Below are 26890 nucleotides of genomic sequence, written 5' to 3'. Positions count from 1 at the left end.
GCTGGCACCAAAATTGACATGAAAAGCTGGTAGCTTTGCTATGATTACATGAGGCATCATCTTTTTGTTGCATACACAAAATAAATATTGTTCTAATCCGCATTCTTGACACAGGACAATCAACATGAGGCATCATCTCAGAAGACAACTTATAATAAGCATGGAAAAGGCATGGATTCTTGTGTTGAAGGTATTGCTAGAAGTATATCCTACTGCAAAATAGTTCAAGTAGGCATGCTAGAAGTATCCTACTGCAAAATTTTGGTTTATGTCGTAGAGCTGACTCAACCTCGACTACTATAAATAGGGAACATGACCAGAGCAAGTCAAGTCCCATGTTTCAAATAAGATAACACTATAGAAATATTACAGAAAAATCAGGTAAAAATTATATGTGGTATGAGATTAATTATAAATCAATTCCCTGCAGATAGGCATGCTTGTTACATACTTGTGGTTTTGCATCTGGCACCTGTCGTGGATAGTATAGTATATTAAAAACATGGAACAACTAATCATATATTCATATTTGGAATCACCTTTTTTAGAATGTCTTGGTCGGCATAGAATCTACTATAACTTTTAGAATCAATACAGGAAGTGCAAGGAGAATCTACTATGTTTAGTGGTTGATTTCGTGGTCCTCAGATAATGGAATAACCAACATATTAACAGCCTTGAACAAAATTGCATTTGGTCAAGGAATTAACGCCACTTTTGTCTTTGGAATTAACAGCCTTTTTTCACTGCCTTGTACTGCATATCTTCCGGTTCTTAGTAGCTTTCTTGCAACTCTGGACAAATATATTACTGATCATTATCCTCTTGATTCTACTCAGGTGGCACAAAAACCTTCTATGTAAAACCTTAATAGTTTTATACTTTTTATGGAAAGCCTTGACAATTGTAAATGCCAGCCATCTATACACTTAAACTCAAATAATCAAGCATGCCTATGTGCAGGGTGTCATGGAGACTAATATTTTTTAATGACACGAGCTTAGTTGTTTCGAGGCTGTATATATAACCACCATGTTCTTTACACGCACATCTAGGATGTTCCCAGCCGAGATTAGCTAAAGGGATCAGCACTAAGCTTGGGGCTTGGGCACAGTTGTTGTCATGATTTTTCTGCCACATATAAGTATGTAACAAGCATGCCTATCTGCAGGGAATTGATTTATAATTAATCTCATACCACATATAATTTTTATCTGATTTTTCTGTAATATTTCTATAGTGTTATCTTATTTGAAACATGGGACTTGACTTGCTTTGGTCATGTTCCCTATTTATAGTAGTCGAGGTTGAGTCAGCTCTACGACATAAAGCAAAATTGGAAAGGCACCAACGCACAGCTGAGCGAGCGGTATACTCCAATGCTATTGCTATGTTGCCTTCTACTTGTTTGTTTGCCTGGCCTGTGGCAGTCCTCATCATTACCAATTTTCAAGCGAAAGCCCTTGCTGAAAAGAACATGCAGGATATTCTGGTGCAGAGGGAGCATGCTGAGAAACATGTAAGATAGTTGGTCATCAGGAAAGAAAAACATATTCCTCTGTTTCTAAATAACATTTGTTATCCATGAACTTTTTACTTTTGGATACAGAGACTGGCTGAATTTCTTGATCCTGAAGTCAAGAGATGGTCAAATGGAAAAGAAGGAAATGTGCGAGCATTGTTGTCTACATTGCAATATGTACGTGATTTGGCTTATATGACTTCTGTTTGAACCATGTACATCTTGGTTACTGTAGGACTTCCACTGGTTCTTATCAGAAACTTATGCCCATCATTAGATTGCCAATAAATAATACTCCTAATCATGGGTGCTCCAGTGAAAAAATGAATCATATGTAAATTCATTTCAGACAGCGCAAGAAATGGTTAGCTACTATACACCAGGTTTACCACATTGTGTATAATATATATTTTTTTGTTCATGTTAATATCATTCAAGAGTGTCAAGCATAAACATTAATAGTTTGTAAGGAAAAAAAATCAAGCACCATGCGTTAGGTCATGCCTCCCACTAATTTATTACTTATGTTTATGCCATCTTATCTGTTTTGAGAATTTTCTTAGCATGCATATTTTTTTATTTCAGTATGCATGCATAATCCAATTCGTTGGAGGTTCACTCTTGATACTACTCAACCCTAACACCTGAGGAGTACTACTCAGACCATCTACCAACTCTAAAGGCCCTTTCTCTGAATTTGACTTCAACTACTGGAATCAGACACCAGTCCAATCATGCATTTTTTTCTTCTTCTGGGCAGATACTTGGTTCAGACAGTGGCTGACAGGCAGTTCCCCTCACAGACCTTATCACAGCTGCTGGTGTCAAGAAGGCATACAGGAAGGCAACCCTTTGTGTCCATCCAGATAAAGTGCAGCAAAGAGGTGCTACAATCAGACAGAAATACATTTGTGAGAAGGTGTTTGATCTTCTTAAGGTGTGTTCTTTACTCATCTTGCTTTTTAAATTAGTTACTTATCTACAGTTGCTTAAGTTTCAATATCTTTGTGTGTTTGCAGTATATGTTTGTAATCAGATGTCATATAAATATAGTAAACTTGCTAATGTTAGCATCATGTTTTTGTGCCTGTCTTAAGCTGGATATCATGCAGTGTGGTGGATATGGTCTCATATTTCTGAAACATTTTCATTCTGATTAGTCTTTGTGTAGCACATTTGTGAAGCTGTCAATTTAACAGCAATGTATATCCAGAGTTATTAGATTGCAGTCTCTTCGAGTCCCTTTTGTTTGATGCTTACAGAAGCCCCCCTCTTGACATAGCCTCAAAATTTTCAACAACATTCTTTGTGATGCAACAGGAGGCCTAATTTCATTTTTGGTTTATCTTTTCTCCAATAGAATCCACCCTCTGTTCCAACACTGGCTGCTGTAAAACTGGCAAGCTGGCTGAGAGGTGCTAAATTTATTGTTGATTGGCATAAGTTTGGATATACATTGCCGGGGTTGTCGCATGGCAGAAGTCACATTATTGTCAAAATATATTTCTGGTAATCTATTTTACCCTGATTGTTTACCTTCTGTTGAGATTAACGTAGCATATATAACCTGGTGTTCAAGAAATTTATTCCTTCACTTGATATATCTGTTTATATAGTAACATTTTCTTATTCGATAGGTTTGAGAAGTACTTAAGGCAGATGGTTGATGGTGCCTTTTGTGTTACAAAAGCAATGCAACATGAACTTGCTCAAAATTGGGGAATCAGGTAAACTGATCAAAATTTAAACATAGTTTTCTTCATATATATGAACTACTCTTCACATTTTCTAGCATGTACTAATATAGCTTTCAATGCCAGAGCAACGGTTCTTTATGATCAGTCTCTCGATTTTTTCCACCCTGCTTCATTGATGGAGAAACATGGGGTGAGCATCTATTTTGAGTTTTATTTTTCTCCTTCCAGCACTTAATAGTTGTTTAGCAGGCTAGGGAATTCCATCTGTAGTGCTATGGGCAATGCCAAATGCATATCAGTGGGTATGTTTTTCATCAATTAGCTAAAGCATTTTGATGTTTTTGGTTATTTCGCTTCAATTTATTTCTTGTTGCCTTATCATAAATCGCAGAGGAAGTATGGGAAGACATGAACATTACTGTCTTCGCCAGTAAGATTGACGGTGAAGTTTTCTTGAAGTCTAATAGACCGGCACTTGTGAGCAGCACAAGCTGGTCTGCTCTTTTGAACCATGCAGTCATTGATATAGCCTTCTTTGTGTTCATTGCACGTGATTATCGAGTGAATAGTTCAAATATGATAAAGGAAATAAACCTTTAGCACATATTTTTAGGACGCCAGATGAAGATTTCAGCATACTTCTAGAAGCAGTATTGATGTACGACAGACGTGTCGCTGCAGCTTTAGGTGAAGATGTTTCAACGGATGAGGAGCAACTTTGGATTGATATCAAGAATGGGAAGCAATTTGTCTACCCAAGATTACTGTTTATTATTACAGGTATAATCCATTCTGCTATATTAACTTGAATGACCAAAGTTCAAGCATTCTTTAGTTTTTCATGTATTCCAAAATTTCCAGGTAAAGGACCTGATAGGAAGAAATACGAGGATCAGATTAAAAGGTTGAAGTTGAGACGTGTTGCCTTGCGGACGATGTGGCTTGCATCAGAGGACTACCCTCTATTGCTCGGTATGCTAGCTAATTTTACATCCGTGTGCACACTTGTAGCACAAAACCTACCTAATTTGATGGGCACCAGAGCATAGTTTCTCTGGGTGTCCACGCACAAACATGCAATCCACATCCAAACATAGTTTCTCTGGGTGTTTTGTGGACTGAAGCACCAGAAATGATTGATTTTAAGAGAAATTTAGGCAGAAGGGGATCCTAAGTGTTGTCCGTACCAAGAAACAATTTGTATCACTTGCTTCTTTTCTTTTGTTTGAGTATATGAAAGTTTGGTCATGAAATTGTTTCAAAATAATAAGATTGTATAGCATTGCACAGGTAACATTTTCTTTCCAAACATAGTATCTCTTTTGTTCTTGTCAAATCAGATTAGTTCACTCCCTGCCTCTGTGCTCGAGCGGGCGCGGACGCGGAGTCGGAAGAGTTCCCGTTGCCTAACCACAAGAGAGAGGAGTGTGCGTGGACACCAGAGTCAGAAGACGCCTTGTCGCCAGGACGTGCCGTGGATAGGGGTGGGCACTTTTTTACCATAAACCGAAAACCGAACCGAACCGTACCGAACCGAACCGAAATTTCGGTTTTTTCGGTAGTTCGGTTCGGTTTTTATATCTGAGAAGTTCGGTTTTCGGTATCGTAATCGGTTTTCACCGTATACCGAACCGAAATACCAAAAAAACCGAATACCAAACTTTATCAATTGTAAAATTTGATTTTTCGATTATGTGAACTAAATGTGTGAAGCAATTAAATTGTTATTCACTTATTTATATGTGATGTATGATGTATCTCTAAATATTTGTACCTATATAATTTTTACTTTTTAAAATTATGTATAATCTATCATATAAACTTGTTGCATGTGTTGTTTCGAGTATAAGTTTGGTATTCGGTTTTTACCGAAAAACTGAAGTAAAAAACCGATACCGAAGTTCTCGGTTTTCATTTTCTAGAAAACCGATTGGTTTCTAATGTCTAGAAAACCGAAGTTTTTTAAAACCGAAAAACCGAACCGAAATTTCAAAAAAAAACCGAATGCCCAGCCCTAGCCGTGGAGCAAGGCGCATGAGGCTCCACGACCTGCTGTTAGGTCCGGTAAGTCCTCCTTGATTTGTACAATCTGGAGTGGAGTGGTCCTCTAATCGGTACATTTTTTTGGCAATTCCACAAAATTTAGACTCTCTGCCAAACCTTTGGGAATGCTACCCTGATTTTGGGCACCGCTAACCCTCATTTAATCCTTATAGCTGTTTTTATCATCGCTCAGTAACCTTGGGTCAATGCACAACATTGTCGATTCCTCACAGAAACTCAGATTCAGTAGAGCTTTGGATGTATATCATATTCTGTGAGTCCCTGACAGCTTCGTACTTACAAAATCAACAAATTGTTTTCGATCCATGTCTCCATGTCTCTGCCACTTAGCATCTCTTTTATCAATTTAGGCCACATCATATCTTATGGTATAACCTTCTCGTACTGACTTGCATGTTGTTTTACATGCATCAAGGTTACACCAGTAGCCCCTTGGAGGACAGGGCTAAGTGGCCCTATCCAGAAGGCCCTCATATCAGGTAAAAACTGTCTTACATAACTTTACACCTGGGAAGTGAATGCACGCAAAAGTTTGAAAGGGTTGACTTTCTGCATTGGCAATTACACAGAGATCACCGGTCTATTTCCTGTATTCAGGTGCCCAAAAGCTGAACAGAGCTGAGCTTGAAGTCGCTTGTGATGCAAGTAGATTATTCAGACAGTACATACATGTTTAGCTGTATTTATTCTTGTTTCTATTCGGTGCTTCATTCAAGCCTGCAACTTTCCTATGTCTCTATGTGCTTGATAGCAGATTATCCTATATTCTTGCGCAAGATTTTTTTGGACGCACAAGTAGTTCTATAGAGTTTACTACATCATGTGATGTTTTAATCCATGAAATACAGATAGGGGTTACACTGTTTAGTTTGGTTATATATTTTTTATGATCCAAGAGGAGTTGTTTTCAACCCAATCCATGTTCAGATAATAATATAACTGGAACAAAATAATAATATAGATTGGTGTATGGAGCATGGAACATCAGTTCCTCCATCCTGTGTTCACTTGTGATTTCTTTTCAGTTCCATTTTCCGAATACTGCTGTTCTGTCTCATCATATGCTTTTAGTACTCCATGGTTATGTAGTCTGTGCTCCTTGAATCCTTCAACAACAGACAAATAACTATTTGTTGAACTTTCAACAAACTCGATTTGTTTGGGCTCTAATTTATGCACACTTGAACTTCCTTTTACATCTGTAATCACATTACTGAAGAATTCATTTGATACTTGTGAAACTAACTCTAACATTTTTATTTTTGCATCTGAGGTTTGTAGGGCCCAAATTATGTTCTCCAAGTGCCTCTTGGGCCTGCTGCAAAACTGCCTGAAGGTATTTCCCTTGGGCTTCAATTCATAGTTGTCGATGCCTTTGCATCTGTTGCCAGTTTAAATTTCAGATCAGAACCACTACAGGACAACTTGAGATAATTCAATGTTGTGTGAGAAAGAGCAAAACCTTGACCATGATTCCCTTGTATGAGATAATTTCATGTGATTCTAAACTGAATGGTTATACTCTCTCTTCTTTTGATTTTGCCACTTCTATTTTCTCTGTTTTGTTATAGCATCAAGCTGATTTGTGTCTAATTTATAGGAACGATGTTAGCGAAAGTCAATTTAATCTGGTGCTGAACATTGGGTTGCAACAAATCATCGATGGAGACTGAGTCATCGCAGCCAGAAACCACTGTCTCAAGGTGCTGAACATTGAGTTGCAACAAATCATCGATGGAGACCGAGTCACCGCAGCCAGAAACCACTGTCTCAATTTGAGGAGATTTTCCATCTATGTTTGTTAGAAGGCATAATGCCTATTTTTCTCTTGTATTCGAACATTTGGCAATTAAGAAATAAAAGATTACTTCCCCAATATCCCTTCTTCCTAATCTCACCTTTCACGGCTTCTGGGGAACAATCACTTGCTATTACTGACTGACATGTCCACTCCTCATATGTCAGATATTAGTGTTGATATATATGTTGTTCGTTTCCATGTAATTATTGTGCACTAACATTTATCAAATAATTTGTACATCGTTGCAAACGCACGGGCACTCACCTAGTTAGTAATTAGTGATAAAAAATAGTTATAAATAGTTTTCATCGAATATTTTTTTTCTTCATGGATATGGATATTCTCGAATACGGTTTTGTCGAATATGAATCTAAAACTGGATAGAGAAATATTAGAAATCAAATTGGGATACGTCTGTTTACCATTTATATTAAAACCGAATATAAATATAGATATTCGTATTATTATTTTTAGTGAATATGAATAATTTAGATTTTCAGAGATCCATATCCATTCCTGTTCCAATGAGTGCATGGTCGTCGTTACTTGACCCGTCATGCCTGCATGCATCCAGCGCCCTCGAGACATGGACTTGAGGACTTCTACGTCGTCGTCACTCCAAGTCATCAGCCGGCTGCGCGACGGTATACTTTCTTTTCACGGTTAACTGTACGTGGAAAGTTTGTACCTAAAGTGATGAATGCCAAAAGATTCTCGCTACAGAGACGACCATGTGAAAGAATTTAAATCTAGAGTACAACGTGAAGGAATGGCGTTGCCGTCGGCCACCGTGCTGTGGACGGCCAGCATCACCTTCCGGCTTGCACAGAACATGGTGGTGTTGTTCTTCCTGGCGGCGCTACTGGCGGCCCCGGCGCGTTCGTCGTCGCCGTCGTCCAACAACGGCGCCGGTCTTCAGCAGCCCACCCTGACCCTCTGCTCCGGTCACTCCACTGTCGCCAAGAGCGGCGAGTTCGCCAGCTTCCTCGCAGCCGTGTGCGCCGGAGCCTACGGCGGCGGCGTCGCCCACATGTCCCACAGCATGTCCTCGTACGTCGCCGCCGAGAACCGGACCATGTACGGGGTCGCGCAGTGCCGCCCCGACGTGTCGGCCTCCGACTGTACTGCCTGCCTCGCTGCAGCCTCGTCCAAGCTCATCACCGGGACCGCGTGCGCGACGTCGGCGGTCTGGCACGACGCCTGCTTCCTCCGGTACTCGGACCGCGACACCGGCCGGTTCCGCGAGGACGAACACACGGAGACCGTGTTCAACGCGAGCCGCGCGCTGTCGTCGTTGCCGCCCCACGTTGGCGCCAACAAAGCGGTGGTGGTGAGGCGCCTACTTGCCGCCGTCGCGGACAGCACGAGGAGCGGCCACATGTGCAGCGACATCGGTGTCGGCACTGGTGCGGCAGGCGGCGGCCGGATCTACGGACTCACGCGGTGCGCCGCCGAGATCTCGTGCGCAGACTGCCGCCGCTGCCTCGGCGGCGCTCTCGCGGTGGTAGAGCGCGAGTACAACGGCAGCGCGGGGATGCAGGTCCTGCGGCTCAGCTGCATGGCCAGGTACGAGAGCTACCCCTTCTACAACACCAAGTTCTTGACCCGGCGATTGCTGGCGTCGGCGACGAGCGGGAGCCCCCGGCCGACTCATGGAGGAATCGTCTTTAACTCTTCTATATCTTTTGGGCCTTTTGGGCTCGTGCACTCTGGCGGTCCTAACCCACCGCCTTCACCGCCAGTATCACCTCCACCACCAGCATTCACGACCATCTCCGTGCCTGCTAGTGTGGGCACTGCACAACCCACCCCACCGCCTTCACGGCCTGCACAAGCACAGCCATCACCACCTCCACCAGCAGCATCCATGATCGTCTCCGGGCCTGCGACTGCGACTCCGAGGGCTGCACAAGCACAACCCACCCCAGCGCCCCCAGGCGGTCATAACCCACCGCCTGCATCACCTCCACCAGCATCCATCATGAACATCTCCGGGCCTGCGACTGCGACTCCGACTCCGAGGGCTGCACAACCCACCCCAGCGCCTCCTGGCGGTCCTACCCCACAGCCTGTAGCTGCCGCAACGAATGGTAAAACTAAATTGTCATTGTAGTCTACTCTATCTATGCATCCTTGCCTTTTGTTCATGAAACCTGTTTCAGAAAACAAAGGGAAGGGAACATTGAATACACCAAAATGGCAGATCGTCTCTATTGCAACTGGGTTGGTGGCTGCTTTCATCATCCTCGCACTCACCGTATGGTGCCGTCGGAAACAGCAACTGTCTCAGAGAGAACATGTCATAGGTGATTGAAGCCGACACTCTTTTTTTCTCTCGTTTGATTTCCTGTTCTTTTTACATTATGTTCTCTGTCTATTATATAAATTGACATATCACTATTATTTCTAGAACCCCATGTTTTGAATCATCAAGCAGATGGAGTGCCAGGTGAGACTATGCATCACCTAGAAAAGAAACATTTGGGCTCCGAAGAAGACGACGACGGAGGAAGAACAAGCTGCCAACTCTACAGCTACCTGGTTCTTGAGGCTGCTACATGTCGCTTCTCAAGTAGAAACAAGCTAGGGAGCGGTGGATTTGGAACGGTATACAAGGTAATGCTACTAGCTACCTTATTAAGAGAGTTTAGCTTTGGAACATAAATAATGGAAGGGAAAAGTGCAGGGCACGCTTGAGAATGGGAAGGACGTAGCAGTGAAAAGGCTCAGGGACTCCAAGAGGGCGATACAAGAACTAGAGAGGGAGATCTCCATCGTGGCTAGCTTGCGCCATAAGAACATCGTGAGGTTTTTAGGGTACTGCTTCCAAGAGGAAGGGAGGTTCTTCATCTACGAGTATGTGCTTAACAACAGCCTTGATAAATTTTGGTACAAAGGTAAGTTCATTACTCCCACTATTAATTATGTTTAAGCGGGTGCTCGTTTTAATCTCAATCCATATGGATTGAAGGGGATTCGATTAGTTTAAATCTCTAGCAAGTCAACATCTATCCTAATTTCTCTCAATTCCCTCCAATCCATATGAGAGGGGAATAAGCAAACAAGGTCTAACAGGGTAGAGATTACCAAGGAGAAAACAAACACCCAAAAAGTTGGCTTGCAATTGCAGCATCTTCTCAATGCCAGAAGCTAGAGTGGGCTACATGGTTCAACATCATCTTAGGGGTTGCTCGCGGCCTTCTGTTTCTCCATGACATGGGGATCATTCATCGGGACCTCAAGCCACACAATATACTTCTTGACCGTAACTTCAACCCAAAGATCGCTGATTTCGATCTCATGAGGATGTATGATCAACAGAAAACTCACGAGAGCACTGAGAAGGTCGCTGGAACATTGTAAGTTGCTGAGCAATTAGTGTTACAACTACACAATGTGTTTATGCTTTCGAATTTTATACATGGCAACATATAGCATTTTTATCTATGTTGAAATTATAGTGGTACAAATGGTATAGTTTAGAAACACATATATAGTGTATTTGTGGTTATATAATTAACTATAATAGCCCATATTGGTGATTAGTAGTAGTTTTTAGAGATATTTTAGTTTATATTTTACGACTACATATTTGGGTAATTTGGATCCAAATTAAGGTTACTTCTTATTATAATTTGAAGTGGTAGACATGGGTAATCTAAACGAAAATGCAAATTTAGGTGTTTATTTAATATATTTTATAATGGTAGAGTTTAGTAGTTTACATGCAGATTTATGGATTACTTAAGTCTTCTCATAATGGAAGAATTCAGTAATGTTTTTATGAAACATACACCAAATGACTATTACACTCTATGATGATTATACTCAAGCAACTTGATAGCCATATATGATAAATTTCTAGGGTTCCTTTCCCAATCCATCTTTTGAGGATGTAGGATTTAGATGACGGACTAGAAAGGGATGGATAGTTCTTTCTAAAACTAATTGCGTTGGCTAACTAATATGAAGTGAAAAAAATAAAACTATTCGATCTAACTAGGACTACACCCCTCTATGTAACAAAATCACCTTACAAAGCTTCTACGTTAAACAACGAAGATGTTGAACTGGAGAGCTCACCTACAAAAGGCTAGTTAGCAAGGTCACACAAACATATGCAACTATACTCCAAGCACACTAGAAGCTCCTACATATAATGGTAAGAAAATTGCACAAAGTCTAAGACACACTAGCACTAATTACGAGAAAATCTACACAAGCTAAGCAAGAGTGCTACCACTAATTAGTTACAGAAGCTCAACATTCAACTTGCTAGCTGCAAAAGTAAACTTTCTACAAGAGCAACAAAGCAAGCACAATTATATGAATAAGTAAATACAATCTTGTGTTATAAAATTGCAAACCAATGGGAAGACAAGTAGACACAATGATTTTTATCTCAAGGTTCGGTGGTTTGCCAACTGTTGGGGCGAAGGCGAACACGCCACCCTTCGCTCTACGATTTCGTCCTCTCCTTGCACAGACATAGGCTGGATCCACAGAACCCGCCAGAACAGGCCGAGGGCGCCAATCGGACGGAGGCCTGTTCGACCCCCTTCGCTCTTGTGTGACAAGACGAAGGCCCTGCCGAAGTCTACGGACCTCCCGTTCCCTCACCACCGGGGGAGGCCCATGTGTGATTCGGCCCGTAGAGATGGGCCCCACGCGGACAGATGTGATAAGGGTCATGTCTGTAATAAAGTTTACTGTAATGACTGTCTGTAACCTCCCCTCGTGGGAATATTCTGGGGATAAACCGGGTACTCGAGGGTTTAAATGTCTTTGAAAGGGACAGGCGATCCCTCGAGTACCTATAAATACCCCCGTACAGTGCCCAGGCACAGGGAGATTAACGAAGCTTTTGGCATTCCATGTTAAGCTTTGCAAACCCTAACCTTGCTTTCCCATTGGATCAACCTGTCTTGGAGGGCAGGTTCCAACACCAACGACTTAATCCATGTTGAGGCAAGCCCAAGCTTCTCGCTGATTAACTTGCTAGTGGTAAGCACACAAGATCACTCTCTCCACCAAAGGAAAAGCTCATATAAAAGTTTTAGCACATTGATTTAGTCAGTCCACTTGGTGCTCTTCACACCTTGTTTAACTCAAGTTGCTCTTCACGATCTCCCGTGTTTGAGTACAACACCCCTCACAAATCATTCTTTGGAGTCCTAAGAAATTACCACACATGATTTGATAGAGACCACAAGCGACCAAACCATCTAGAAGATGGCAACCTTTAAGAGTAACAAGCACCACTGGCTTGTAGCAATTCACCTAATGTCACTCAAGACAGCTCTCGGTACAATGCACTAAGAACACTCTCTTACAATTGAAGGCACTCAACAATAAGCAAATACGACAAGGGTAGAGCTAAATCTCTTCTTAGGGACACCAAGTCCCAATGGTCTCAGCAACTAGACCATGACTACCCACCCCTCTATTTAAAGAGGGCAAGAAAACTAGCCGCTACTAGGCTTTTCTAGCCCACAACGGAATTTATAGCATAGAAGGCCCAAAATCCTAGCCTTCTTTCTAAACAACCAATGGTCGAGTCCCTGCTCCTCTCTATTGGGCAGTCAAAGACTCTTCTTATGCGCACTCACTTAGCGACCGAACTTAGTGTTCCCTCCTGCCCACTTTGAAAATTTCAAGTGGTACAACTTGAAAAATTCAAAGAAGGGCTCCTTCACGCACTAGCAATATGATTGGACTGCTCCCATGCGCCTAGTCAATGGACATAGCCCCAGATACTTCCCTTGTGTGCCCCAATAGAAAATTCTAGGACTTAGGTCATGGATTTTTGGGCAAAAGGTTTCACCCCAAAAAAGTTTGTTCAGAACTTGGTCCGTGAACATGAAATTTCTACGGTGAAGATCGTGTGCCCAATACAAGAGCTTGTTCGGAAACTATCTTTGGGCCTCAGAAATTCCATCCTAGATGGTAGCAAGCTCACTAAGGCAACTCTCTAGGATAGCATTGTAGGGCCTTTCTCCGTCGTCTTTTCTTCATGTTTTTCGCTAGCAAACTCAACCATTTCAAAGCCATTTTCAAACCTTTGAAAAAACTAACTACAAATATTGCCCAACATGACAATCACCACCTTAGGTCCATGTTAGCATTTTCACAATTAATTTTACAAAGATTTTCTCAAACTCTTTTTCAGCCACCATTGGATTCTAGCAATGCATGCAAAGTCAGATCACTAGAGTGACATTAGATAACCGATATACAAAAAAGTGTACCACTCTCAATATCACATCCATCTATACTAAACTCAAGCATACACTTCTTTACTGAACCTTTGACATGTGAAATGAAATACCCTATAAATATGCCTTTTCTTTGTGCATTTCATCGCATCTCTTCCACTATGATGCCACACAAGCGTCCAACCTTCATCAAGCCACTTGTAATCAACACAACTATTTAATGTCTTGATATCTCGTAGGTGATATGATCCATTTCATATTATCACGTGGTTTTATTGATTCATCGATCAAACTTCATTTGCTCTTCACCATTATGCCTAGAAACATGGTCCTTCATACACAAGCCATGTTTTTGATCTTCTCTACCCAGACATATGACACATATCGTGCCTTCTTTTAAATGAGCTCCTTTGTTACACTAGTTGAGCATCACAATAAATTGAAACGATTTCTCCACCATGGCTCATGTTACTCACGCTAATGTACTTATGGACTAGACACCTATCTAAGTCAACAAATAACACATTAGTCCATTAAATTGTCACTCAATCACCAAGACCAAACTAGAATCTTTCAGTGGACATGGATAATTAGTTGATAACACTTGAATCATGGTTGAAATAACATTGTGCAATCTATAGTTTTATTCTTTGTGGTCCATACACACTCATTGCATTTAGTTCTATGAAAGCCATGGATTGTCTATGCAATTTCATCTAGATGATATTCATTTAATCTCTATCTTCCTTAATATTTTACCATGTCACCAAAATTGTTTATGTGACATCCTTCAAAACGGGAGTGAAACTCCATCAAGAATAGCCTAGCATGGAGGGTCCATTGAGGGTTTCGTGTTAGTAATGCTAGGACATGTGTTATCATATTTTTATTTGCATCTTTATGGTTCTTTAATAAGTATTTAGTTGAAAACTAAGGTTAGTCTATATAAGTTCTGGTCATGTCACTTGACATCATGGATCGATAATTTGGCCTCCAACTTTTGATCTTATCCGTCGTTGTAGTTTTGTATCCGTGTGTTAACTTAAAACTTGTGTGCTTATTATATACCAAACATTTTCGTTGGTCTACATGCCGGTACATAGCATTTGTGATTACCTTTAATGAAACTCTGGTGGAATTATGCAATTTATAAACATATATCTTGTACTTATACTTTACGATAAAAAAATAATTTTCTAGAACAACTTATATTGGCATTTAGACAGAGATTTAAAGGATCTTAGCTTTTTTTAACAATGTAGGTGGATACTTGAAATATAAACCAAAGAGTATTTTGCAACGCCAGTTGCCAGGCATGGTAATGTAAAAGAGAACTTAGGGATATTTTTGTGATTTTTTTTATAATGATAGAGCTAAAATTTAGATGGAAATCAAAGGATTTAATTATTATTATAGATATTTCATAATACCAGGTGCAAATATTTGTTAGAAAACAAAGAAATATACTGATATTAATAATAACAATGATTGCACCCTACCGGATGTTTCTGATTTTTGTGAGAAAGTTAGTATTTATGTCTCTTTTAAACTTGAACCTTGTTAACGTGGAGGCTTCCTAACATACATAAATTAGTAAGATTGAGATTGAGATTCTCCTTCTCTTACTAGGTTCATATAGAAGTTGATGAAGAGTTTTTTTTTTGGACCTCTCTGTTGTTTGTTGTGAAGTGGGTACATGGCTCCAGAGTGCACGTCCGGACGAAAATTCCTACTTTCGATCAAGTCTGACGTGTACAGCTACGGGGTGTTAGTGCTGGAGATCATCACCGGCCACAAGATCTACACTTTCGAAGGCCAAAACTCTGAAGGCCTCGTCGAATACGTGAGTAATACAAAAAAAAACTTCTTCTTATTAGGCCCTTGGCATCCCTTCCCTGAATCGAATTGAATTCAGAGCTGGTTTGTAAGCTAAGGTCATAGACCGTGGGCATGTGTGCGCAGGTGTGGCAGCACTGGTCCACTGGATAGAGAAGAGAGCGAGCGACGTCATGGATGCTGACTTAGGTGTGGAAGGGCATGAGCACGCGCCACGGCAAGCGCTGCGGTGCGTGCACGTCGCGCTTCTCTGCGTGCAGTCTGACCGGTCGAGGCGGCCAACCATGGGGCAGGTCATCGCCATGCTTAGCAGTGGCGACGACGGGACAGATGACCTGCCGGAGCCATCTCTGCCCGGGTACGTCCTCCGTCCAATGGCGGCGTCAGGTGTCCAGCTATGCTTTGGGTGCAGGTAGCGCCGCTTGATGACGTACGACGGTCCATGGCCAGTACAAACATAGGTAATAATCTCTGGTCTCTCCATCAACAAAATGGATGTAATCCTAGCAAGGCTTAAATTTGATCAACTATAAACTTTAGCGGACCCAGTGTTTGATCATAGCCTGAGCAAATTTCATTGAGCTAATCAAATCGTGTATTTTGGAACACGGGCTACAATTGAAACACAAGGACGCAACAACATAATTAAGAGCTTGGGCGGGCACCTAGGGTCGCAGGCCCCAGATCCGCCACTGATTATAAATAAAACATATCAATATTTATAATATCAATTAAATATTATCAGATTGGTCACGAACTATATTTTTATAGTTGAATGATTTAGAGCTATAAATGTAAGTACCCTTTATTCAAAAATTAATTAATTATTAACCACTTCAAGTAGTGGCATGCAACCTGTAGATGGTTTTTTATTGGATGGAGGAAGTTCATAAGAGGTGATCTGGCTTCTGGTATTCGGTTGCTCAAAATTCTGAAATGCAGAATGTGACATAGAAAATCTGAAAATAATCATACAAGTTACAACAGCTTCTAATTCATGTACAATGGTCCATAACCTTTTAGATTTCAATTGACAGACAAAAAAAAAAGAAGTCAACAACGTTGAGAATCTACAATGGGTCAACCAAGGCAGAAATTACACCAGCAAGGTAACAAGAACTAGTCTTAGGCCTTGTTCGGTTATTCCCATTATACATGGATTGGATGTGATTGGAAAAAAAATAGAAGAACTTTGACTTGCTTGGGATTTAAACTCATCCAATCTCACTCAATTCATATGGATTGAGAGCTAACCGAATAAGCCCTTAGAAGGTGTCAGTCGGAGCTCTTCTTCGGTGATGATTATAGTTCCGATGAGGATGAATCGATCACCATGAATATTTATTTAAGAACACGATAAACATTTTAGAATTTTGCGTGTTGTGCCACCACCATAGTTTTTTCTTTGTACTAGCCATTTATTTATATGCATTTCGATGCTAATAAAAAGGAAAATCATTAAAAAAACAAACAGTGACATACTTGGGAAGATAACTTTCCAAGCCAAGCTCAACGCTATCTCTATAAGGAAAGAAAATCAACCGAAATTCAGGATTGCATGTTCTTCTCACATTTCACCTAAGCCTAAAGTTCCTTGCTGATCTTAACAACTCCTAGCTTTACACATAGTTCATAAAAACAAAGTGCTTAGTTAAAATAACAGTGATCTTCTCCTCGGATCGGAGCAGACATGCTTAATATTCATCTTTCCATCGCTGACATTCCCGAATAAAATGAAATGTCATATTTATATATTTTCTTTGGTAATAGAAAACACGATTTTTACTGAGAGCTATAGTTGATTGGCTATCCATCTTCAACTAAAAGGTTGTGTGTTGCTCGCTCTTCATCTCATCACGTAGTTGTGCCAATTATATACCCTGATAGGCTATTGTTGTACCTATAATGTACTCTATTTCATAGGATGAGAACAAGATGACCTTTTTCTTCTAGTACTGCCAAGACAAGGGTAGGAGCCAAGGAAGAACAACATGTCGATGATACTCTTCCTCATATCAATGTTGTCGCCTATGTTGGCATCGTTGTGCCCCCAACAACTTTATCTCCTTCCTATCAAGCTTGTAATAACAGAGGTAGTCAATCATGTAGGCGATATAGCACATGATCCACTTCACCGTGTTGAAGTGCTAGGTGGTACAGTTCTCCATGAATTGGCTGACATAGTCGACGATGAAGGTGAAGTCTAGCTAGGTATGCACCAAGTACCGGAGTTAGCCGATAAGGACCTGATACTCAATGGCATCCACCAATTATGATGTGCTAGAATTTTATATCTTTAGGCATGGCTCCATCAGAATATGGCATAGGTTGTAATTTTCCATACCTGCATGCTCTAGGATCCCACGAGCATAGTCACGTGTTCACTAGAATCATCATCATCACTAGAGGAAGTATATTTTGGAGAGTTTCTAGTGTATACCTTCTTTTTTCTATCCTTGGCCATAAGGCCCTTGTGGTTGACCTTTGGGAAGAGAGAGGACTTGTTGAAGGCGAGGGTGGTGACACATTCATTATTAAAGTTGGAGGAGCTGTCATTCGAATCTCACTCCTTGCCAATGTGAGCTTTGCCTCCCTTCTAAAAGAATTTCTTCTTCTCCACTTTCTTGCCCCCTATCATTATCCTTATATGGACAATGTGCAATAAAATAACCGGTCTTACCACATTTGAAGAATGCCCTCTTGCCATGGGGCTTGTAGTTCTTGTCCTTCTGATTCCTTAGGATTTGTCAAAAGCTCTTGATGATTAGCATCATTTCTTCATCATCAAGGCCAAAAACGTCGATAGTTTCCTCCATGCTTGATTTCTCCTTCTCATTTGTTGCCTTGAAGCCAATGACTTTTGGCTCAGTGGAGGAGATGTTCCCTTGTGCCAAGTATTCAATGTACTTGGAGTCCCTAACCATCATCACATGGCTTAGAATCTTCCCAAGCAGCTCCTCGGGCGACATCTTTGTGTACTTAAGATTCTCACAAATTAAAGATACATGTGTAGCCTTATGAGAAGTAAAGGACCTTAGCATGAGCTTGACAAATTCATGGTCTGTCCACTTCTTACTCCTGAGATTGCGGGCCTGATTCACCAATGCTTTGAGTCAGTTGTATATCTATTGTGTTCCTTCTCCCTTGATGTAACACCCAGTTTGTAACCTATAATAAAAGAGGAGAAATTAATTCCTTTATCTATATGTGTGTTATTTCTACTTACCATCACATGTGAACACCCCACTTACACAATTAAATAAATACCCCAAAGACACCTAAATAAATCTTGCATCATGCTGGATCTTGCTTTGTGTGCATTTGGTGATGATATAATAATAAGTATGTTAATACTCCAATGAGAAATTAAACCCTAAAAGAAATTCTAGGGTTTGGAAAAGAAGAAAGGGAATACTATAAAAAAAATAAAAATATAAAAATATATATAACAAAATATATTATTTCTACATTAAGATTTGAAATGGTACATTTACGCAAAGGTGAAACTCATACTCAAATTCAAATTGGATTCAAAATACTTATAAAAGAAAACAGAAAATAAAACATAAAAGAAAAAGTAAAGGAAGCTTACCTGGACCGGCTTACCACATTTCAGCCCACCAGGAACCCCCCCCCCTCCGCGCAGCCCACGACTCCTTTCCACGCGCGCGCCAGGCCATCGACTCAGCGGATATCCCCTTTCTCGGACATGTGGGCCAGGGCTGTCAGCTCTATCCGCGCCCTCCTCCTTTTTCCTCTCCCACCTTTGACCGGATGTCAACAGAACGCGCGGGCGGAGACCGTTCAACCGTGCCTTCATCCTCGCGGTCGCCAACGGCGCGGAATCCGCGCGGACTCGGCCGAACGGCGCGCAGACGGCGGAAGATCCCCATTCCATCAGAGCTGGCGCATGCAGTGGGGCTACCTCGGGCTCGCCTCTGACCCTATAAAACTTGCCCCCTCTCAGCTCTCTTGCATCGCATAGAACCGATTGACCGTGTGTACCATCGCCGAACCGAGAGGGAGATGAGGGAGCGTAGAGAGAAGCAGGAGATGCCGCCATCGACGTATCTCGGCCAAACCATCGATCTACGCCAAACATTTGGTCTATGGTGTTTGTCGGGAGTCAAGGGTGGTGCTCGGGTGATCCATGGCACGAGTAAGACCATCGTGTGCCCTGAATTCCTCGACGGAGTTCGGTTGGGCCGCCGACGTCAAGGAGTGCCACGACAAGCACCCTCCACAACACCGACACGGGTGAGAATCATGTCCTAGAATCCTCCTAGCTCTCCATTTCACGTTGCGTGGGTTAGTCGTGTGTTGGGAGTCATGGTTTGCCGTGCGGGACATCGCCAGCGATGACTCCGCCGTAGGGGGGGCAGCTGATACTCGCCTAGAGGGGGGGTGAATAGGGCGAAACTGAAATTTACAAATATAAACACAACTACAAGCCGGGTTAGCGTTAGAAATATAAACGAGTCCGCGAGAGAGGGCGCAACACAAATCGCAAGCGAATAATGAAGTGAGACACACGGATTTGTTTTACCGAGGTTCGGTTCTCGCAAACCTACTCCCCGTTGAGGAGGCCACAAAGGCCGGGTCTCTTTCAACCCTTCCCTCTCTCAAACGGTCCCTCGGACCGAGTGAGCTTCTCTTCTCAAATCAAAGCCGGGAACAAAACTTCCCCGCAAGGGCCACCACACAATTGGTGCCTCTTGCCTTGATTACAATGGAGTTTTGATCTCAAGAACAAGTGAGAAAGAAAAGAAGCAATCCAAGCGCAAGAGCTCAAAAGAACACGGCAAATCTCTCTCGCTAATCACTAAAGCCTTGTGTGGAATTGGAGAGGATTTGATCTCTTTGTATGTGTCTAGAATTGAATGCCTAGCTCTTGTAAGTGGTTGAGAAGTGGGAAAACTTGGATGCAATGAATGGTGGGGTGGTTGGGGTATTTATAGCCCCAACCACCAAAAGTGGCCGTTGGGAGGCTGTCTGTTCGATGGCGCACCGGACAGTCCGGTGCACACCGGACAGTCCGGTGCCCCCTGCCACGTCATCACTGCCGTTGGATTCTGACCGTTGGAGCTTCTGACTTGTGGGCCCGCCTGGGTGTCCGGTGCACACCGGACAGGTACTGTTTGCTGTCCGGTGTGCCAGCATGGGCGATTCTGACTCCTGCGCGCGCTGTGCACGCATTAAATGCCACAGCAGGTAGCCGTTGGCGCGAAGTAGCCATTGCTCTGGAGTCGCACCGGACAGTCCGGTGCACACCGGACAGTCTGGTGAATTATAGTGGACGAGCCGTTGGCTTTTCCCGAAGCTGGCGAGTTCCTGAGGCCGACCTCCCTTGGCGCACCGGACACTGTCCGGTGTACACCGGACAGTCCGGTGAATTATAGCCGAGTGCCTCAGGAAATTCCTGAAGGTGGCGAGTTCGCGATGGAGTCCTCTGGTGCACCGGACATGTCCGGTGGTGCACCGGACACTGTCCGGTGGCACACCGGACAGTCCGGTGCGCCAAACCAGAGGTGCCTTCGGTTGTCCCTTTGCTCCTTTGTTGAATCCAAAACTTGGTCTTTTTATTGGCTGAGTGTGAACCTTTTACACCTGTATAATCTATACACTTGGGCAAACTAGTTAGTCCAAAGATTTGTGTTGGGCAATTCAACCACCAAAATTATATAGGAACTAGGTGTAAGCCTAATTCCCTTTCAATCTCCCCCTTTTTGGTGATTGATGCCAACACAAACCAAAGCAAATGTAGAAGTGCATAATTGAACTAGTTTGCATAATGTAAGTGTAAAGGTTGCTTGGAGTTGAGCCAATATAAATACTTACAAGATATGCATGGATTGTTTCTTTCATTTTTAACATTTTGGACCGCTTTTGCACCACATGTTTTGTTTTTGCAAATTCTTTTGTAAATCCATTTCAGAGGTCTTTTGCAAATAGTCAAAGATAAATGAATAAGAGTTTGCAAAGCATTTTCAAGATTTGAAATTTTCTCCCCCTGTTTCAAATGCTTTTCCTTTGACTTAACAAAACTCCCCCTAAATTGAGATCCACCTCTTAGTGTTCAAGAGGGTTTTGATATATCATTTTTGAAATACTACTTTCTCCTCCTTCTTGAACATAGAAGAATACCAATTGAAAATACTCTTTGAAAAACTAAGTTTTTGAAATTGGTGGTGGTGCGGTCCTTTTGCTTTGGGCTCATACTTTCTCCCCCTTTGGCATGAATCGCCAAAAACGGAATCATTAGAGCCCTTGAAGTACTATCTTCCCCTTTGGTCATAGTTAAATGAGTTAAGATTATACCAAAGACGAAGTCCGGTCCTTTTCTTGGAGCGATGGCGAAGGATGAGTTACGGAGTGGAAGCCTTTGTCTTCGCCGAAGACTCCAATTTCCTTTCAATACACCTATGACTTGGTTTGAGATACACTTGAAAAACACATTAGTCATAGCATATGAAAGAGATATGATCAAAGGTATATAAATGAGCTATGTGTGCAAGTTTAGCAAAAGAAATTTCTAGAATCAAGAATATTGAGCTCATGCCTAAGTTTGGTAAAAGATTGTTCATCAAGTGGCTTGGTAAAGATATCGGCTAATTGATCTTTAGTATTAATGTAAGAAATCTCGATATCTCCCTTTTGTTGGTGATCCCTAAGAAAATGATACCGAATGGCTATGTGCTTAGTGCGGCTATGCTCGACGGGATTGTCGGCCATTTTGATTGCACTCTCATTATCACATAGCAAAGGGACTTTGGTTAATTTGTAACCGTAGTCCCGCAGGGTTTGCCTCATCCAAAGCAATTGCGCGCAACAATGACCTGCGGCAATATACTCGGCTTCGGCGGTGGAAAGAGCGACCGAGTTTTGCTTCTTTGAAGCCCAAGACACCAAGGATCTTCCCAAGAACTGGCAAGTCCCCGATGTGCTCTTCCTATTAATCTTACACCCCGCCCAATCAGCATCCGAATAACCAATCAAATCGAATGTGGATCCCCGAGGGTACCAAAGCCCAAACTTAGGAGTATAAGCCAAATATCTCAAGATTCGTTTTACGGCCGTAAGGTGAGATTCCTTAGGGTCGGATTGGAATCTTGCACACATGCAAACGGAAAGCATAATGTCCGGTCGAGATGCACATAAATAAAGCAATGAACCAATCATCGACCGGTATACCTTTTGATCCACGGACTTACCTCCCGTGTCGAGGTCGAGATGCCCATTTGTTGCCATGGGTGTCTTGATGGGCTTGGCATCCTTCATTCCAAACTTGTTTAGGATATCTTGAGTATACTTCGTTTGGCTAATGAAAGTGCCCTCTTGGAGTTGCTTCACTTGAAATCCTAAGAAATACTTCAACTCCCCCATCATAGACATCTCGAATTTCTTTGTCATAATCCTACTAAACTCTTCACATGTAGACTCGTTAGTAGACCCAAATATAATATCATCAACATAAATTTGGCATACAAACAAGTCATTTTCAAGAGTTTTAGTAAAGAGTGTAGGATCGGCTTTTCCGACCTTGAAGCCATTAGCAATAAGGAAATCTCTAAGGCATTCATACCATGCTCTTGGGGCTTGTTTGAGCCCATAAAGCGCCTTAGAGAGCCTATAGACATGGTTAGGATACTCACTGTCTTCAAAGCCGGGAGGTTGCTCAACATAGACCTCTTCCTTGATTGGTCCATTGAGGAAGGCACTTTTCACGTCCATTTGATAAAGCTTAAAGCCATGGTAAGTAGCATAGGCCAATAATATGCGAATTGACTCAAGCCTAGCTACGGGTGCATAGGTTTCACCGAAATCCAAACCTTCGACTTGGGAGTATCCCTTGGCCACAAGTCGAGCTTTGTTCCTTGTCACCACACCATGCTCATCTTGCTTGTTGCGGAAGACCCATTTGGTTCCTACAACATTTTGGTTAGGACGTGGAACTAAATGCCATACCTCATTCCTAGTGAAGTTGTTGAGCTCCTCTTGCATCACCACCACCCAATCCGAATCTTGAAGTGCTTCCTCCACCCTGTGTGGCTCAATAGAGGAAACAAAAGAGTAATGCTCACAAAAATGTGCAACCCGAGATCGAGTAGTTACCCCCTTATGAATGTCGCCGAGGATGGTGTCGACGGGGTGATCTCGTTGGATTGCTTGGTGGATTCTTGGGTGTGGCGGTCTTGGTTCTTCCTCATCCTCCTTTTCTTGATCATTTGTATCTCCCCCTTGATCATTGCCGTCATGTTGAGGTGGCTCATCTTCATGATCTTCTTGTTCAACATCTTGAGCCTCATCCTCATTTTGAGTTGGTGGAGATGCTTGCATAGAAGAGGATGGTTGATCTTGTGCACTTGGAGGCTTTTCGGATTCCTTAGGACACACATCCCCAATGGACATGTTCCTTAGCGCTATGCATGGAGCCTCTTCATTACCTATCTCATCAAGATCAACTTGCTCTACTTGAGAGCCGTTAGTTTCATCAAACACAACGTCACATGAGACTTCAACTAGTCCAGTGGACTTGTTAAAGACCCTATATGCCCTTGTATTTGAGTCATAACCAAGTAAAAAACCTTCTACAGTTTTAGGAGCAAATTTAGATTTTCTACCTCTTTTAACAAGAATAAAGCATTTGCTACCAAAAACTCTAAAGTATGAAATGTTGGGCTTTTTACAGGTTAGGAGTTCATAAGATGTCTTCTTGAGGATTCGGTGAAGATATAACCGGTTGATGGCGTAGCAGGCGGTGTTGACCGCCTCGGCCCAAAACCGTTCCGGTGTCTTGTACTCATCAAGCATGGTTCTTGCCATGTCCAATAGAGTTCGATTCTTCCTCTCCACTACACCATTTTGTTGTGGGGTGTAGGGAGAAGAGAACTCATGCTTGATGCCCTCCTCCTCAAGAAAGCCTTCAATTTGAGAGTTCTTGAACTCCGTCCCGTTGTCGCTTCTAATTTTCTTGATCCTTAAGCCGAACTCATTTTGAGCCCGTCTCAAGAATCCCTTTAAGGTTTCTTGGGTATGAGATTTGTCCTGCAAAAAGAACACCCAAGTGAAGCGAGAATAATCATCCACTATTACAAGACAATACTTACTCCCGCCGATGCTTATGTAAGCAATCGGGCCGAATAGATCCATGTGGAGTAGCTCAAGCGGCCTGTCGGTCGTCATGATGTTCTTGTGTGGATGATGGGCTCCAACTTGCTTCCCTGCTTGGCATGCGCTACAAATCCTGTCTTTCTCAAAATGAACATTTGTTAATCCTAAAATGTGTTCTCCCTTTAGAAGCTTGTGAAGATTCTTCATCCCAACATGGGCTAGTCGGCGGTGCCAGAGCCAACCCATGTTAGTCTTAGCAATTAAGCAAGTGTCGAGTTCAGCTCTATCAAAATCTACCAAGTATAGCTGACCCTCTAACACTCCCTTAAATGCTATTGAATCATCACTTCTTCTAAAGACAGTGACACCTACATCAGTGAATAGACAGTTGTAGCCCATTTGACATAATTGGGATACGGAAAGCAAATTGTAATCTAAAGAATCTACAAGAAAAACATTTGAAATGGAGTGGTCAGCAGATATAGCAATTTTACCCAAACCTTTGACCAAACCTTGATTACCATCCCCGAATGTGATCGCTCGTTGGGGATCTTGGTTTTTCTCATATGAGGAGAACATCCTTTTCTCCCCTGTCATGTGGTTTGTGCACCCGCTGTCGAGTATCCAACTTGAGCCCCCGGATGCATAAACCTACAAAACAATTTTAGTTCTTGATTTTAGGTACCCAAACAATTTTGGGTCCTTTGGCATTAGAAACAAGAACTTTGGGTACCCAAACACAAGTTTTTGACCCCTTGTGTTTGCCCCCAACAAACTTGGCAACGACCTTGCCGGATTTGTTAGTCAAAACATAGGATGCATCAAAAGTCTTAAATGAAATGCTATGTTCATTTGATGCATTAGGAATTTTCTTCTTAGGCAACTTAGCACGGGTTGGTTGCCTAGAACTAGATGTCTCACCCTTATACATAAAAGCATAGTTAGGGCCAGAGTGAGACTTCCTAGAATGAATTTTCCTAATTTTGCTCTCAGGATAGCCGGCAGGGTATAAAATGTAACCCTCGTTATCCTGAGGCATGGGAGCCTTGCCCTTAACAAAGTTAGATAAGTTCTTTGGAGGAGCATTAAGTTTGACATTGTCTCCCCTTTGGAAGCCAATGCCATCCTTGATGCCAGGGCGTCTCCCATTATAAAGCATGCTACGAGCAAATTTAAATTTCTCATTCTCTAGGTTGTGCTCTGCAATTTTAGCATCTAGTTTTGCTATATGATCATTTTGTTGTTTAATTAAAGCCATATGATCATGAATAGCATCAATATCAACATTTCTACATCTAGTACAAATAGTGACATGCTCAATGGTAGATGTAGATGGTTTGCAAGAATTAAGTTCAACAATCTTAGCACGAAGTATATCATTCTTATCTCTAAGATCGGCAATTGTAACTTTGCAAACATCAAAATCTTTAGCCTTAGCAATCAAATTTTCATTCTCTAATCTAAGGCTAGCAAGAGAAGTGTTTAATTCTTCAATCCTAGCAAGCAAATCATCATTATTATCTCTAGGATTGGGAATTGAAACATTACAAATATGAGAATCAACCTTAGCATTTAAACTAGCATTTTCATTTCTAAGGTTGTCAATCATCTCACGGCAAGTGCTTAGCTCACTAGACAATTTTTCACATTTTTCAACTTGTAGAGCGTAAGCATTTTTAACCTTAACATGTTTCTTATTTTCCTTGATTAGGAAGTCCTCTTGGGAGTCCAAGAGATCATCCTTCTCATGGATGGCACTAATTAGCTCATTTAATTTTTCCTTTTGTTCCATGTTAAGATTGGCAAAAAGGGTACGCAAATTATCTTCCTCATCACTAGCATTATCCTCATCACTAGAGGTTTCATATTTAGTGGAGGATCTTGATTTTACCTTCTTTTTGCCGTCCTTTGCCATGAGGCATTTGTGGCCGACATTGGGGAAGAGGAGTCCCTTGGTGACGGCGATGTTGGCGGCGTCCTCGTCGTCGGATGAGTCGCTAGTGCTCTCCTCGGAGTCCCACTCGCGACAAACATGGGCATCGCCGCCCTTCTTCTTGTAGTACCTCTTCTTCTCCTTTCTTCTCCCCTTCTTGTCGTCGCCTCGGTCACTGTCACTAGATATGGGACATTTAGCAATAAAATGACCGGGCTTACCACATTTGTAGCAAACCTTCTTGGAGCGGGACTTGTAGTCCTTCCCCTTCCTTTGCTTGAGGATTTGGCGGAAGCTCTTGATGACGAGCGCCATTTCCTCATTGTCGAGCTTGGAGGCGTCTATTGGTTGTCGACTTGGTGTAGATTCCTCCTTCTTCTCCTCCGTTGCCTTGAATGCAACGGGTTGAGCTTCGGATGTGGTGGCATCATCAAGCTCGTTGATCTTCCTCGAGCCTTCGATCATGCACTCAAAACTAACAAAATTCCCGATAACTTCCTCGGGGGTCATTTTAGTATATCTAGGATTACCACGAATTAATTGAACTTGAGTAGGGTTAAGGAAAATAAGAGATCTTAGAATAACCTTAACCACCTCGTGGTCATCCCACTTTACGCTCCCGAGGTTGCGCACTTGGTTCACCAAGGTCTTGAGCCGATTGTACATGTGTTGTGGCTCCTCCCCTTTGCGAAGCCGGAACCGACCGAGCTC

The 26890-nt window shown here is 42.1% G+C and overlaps 2 protein-coding genes across 3 annotated transcripts; both read left to right on the top strand.

The window, feature by feature from the left end:
- The first annotated feature begins 2256 nt into the window (after positions 1 to 2256).
- LOC109942894 (UDP-glycosyltransferase TURAN) lies at positions 2257 to 5905 on the top strand. Its single transcript, XM_020545462.1, has 10 exons — positions 2257 to 2406; positions 2883 to 3031; positions 3160 to 3249; positions 3343 to 3409; positions 3458 to 3521; positions 3611 to 3713; positions 3833 to 3999; positions 4081 to 4191; positions 5699 to 5762; positions 5881 to 5905. Exons 1-10 carry the CDS (start codon positions 2257 to 2259, stop codon positions 5903 to 5905), a joined length of 990 nt encoding a protein of 329 aa, XP_020401051.1.
- Positions 5906 to 7719: 1814 nt separating this feature from the next.
- On the top strand, positions 7720 to 15741 carry LOC103641589 (cysteine-rich receptor-like protein kinase 25). Of its 2 annotated transcripts, none has more exons than XM_008664930.3 (7): positions 7720 to 9174; positions 9256 to 9390; positions 9495 to 9700; positions 9771 to 9981; positions 10215 to 10443; positions 14989 to 15142; positions 15262 to 15741. In XM_008664930.3, the coding sequence occupies exons 1-7, from the start codon at positions 7785 to 7787 to the stop codon at positions 15286 to 15288; spliced, it is 2352 nt and encodes a 783-aa protein (XP_008663152.1). In that variant the 5' UTR covers positions 7720 to 7784; the 3' UTR covers positions 15289 to 15741. The 2 variants fall into 2 exon arrangements, with proteins under 2 accessions (XP_008663152.1, XP_008663149.1); XM_008664927.3 differs by having other exon boundaries at positions 7721 to 9174; positions 9247 to 9390.
- Positions 15742 to 26890: the final 11149 nt, after the last annotated feature.

Source organism: Zea mays, chromosome 10, assembly GCF_902167145.1.
Source record: "Zea mays cultivar B73 chromosome 10, Zm-B73-REFERENCE-NAM-5.0, whole genome shotgun sequence".
Classification (NCBI taxonomy): Eukaryota; Viridiplantae; Streptophyta; class Magnoliopsida; order Poales; family Poaceae; genus Zea; species Zea mays.
This window is presented reverse-complemented; position numbering and strand designations above follow the sequence as displayed.

Bases quoted from the DNA above. Each gene is read 5' to 3' on its own strand.
- LOC103641589 (XM_008664927.3), top strand. From the start codon at position 7,785: ATGCCAAAAGATTCTCGCTACAGAGACGACCATGTGAAAGAATTTAAA. The intron at 9,175-9,246 runs GTAAAACTAAAT...AACCTGTTTCAG, and splicing joins TGTAGCTGCCGCAACGAATG to AAAACAAAGGGAAGGGAACA. The intron at 15,143-15,261 runs GTGAGTAATACA...ATGTGTGCGCAG, and splicing joins CTGAAGGCCTCGTCGAATAC to GTGTGGCAGCACTGGTCCAC.
- LOC109942894 (XM_020545462.1), top strand. From the start codon at position 2,257: ATGCATTTTTTTCTTCTTCTGGGCAGATACTTGGTTCAGACAGTGGCT. The intron at 3,250-3,342 runs GTAAACTGATCA...TTTCAATGCCAG, and splicing joins GCTCAAAATTGGGGAATCAG to AGCAACGGTTCTTTATGATC. The intron at 4,192-5,698 runs GTATGCTAGCTA...ACATGCATCAAG, and splicing joins GGACTACCCTCTATTGCTCG to GTTACACCAGTAGCCCCTTG.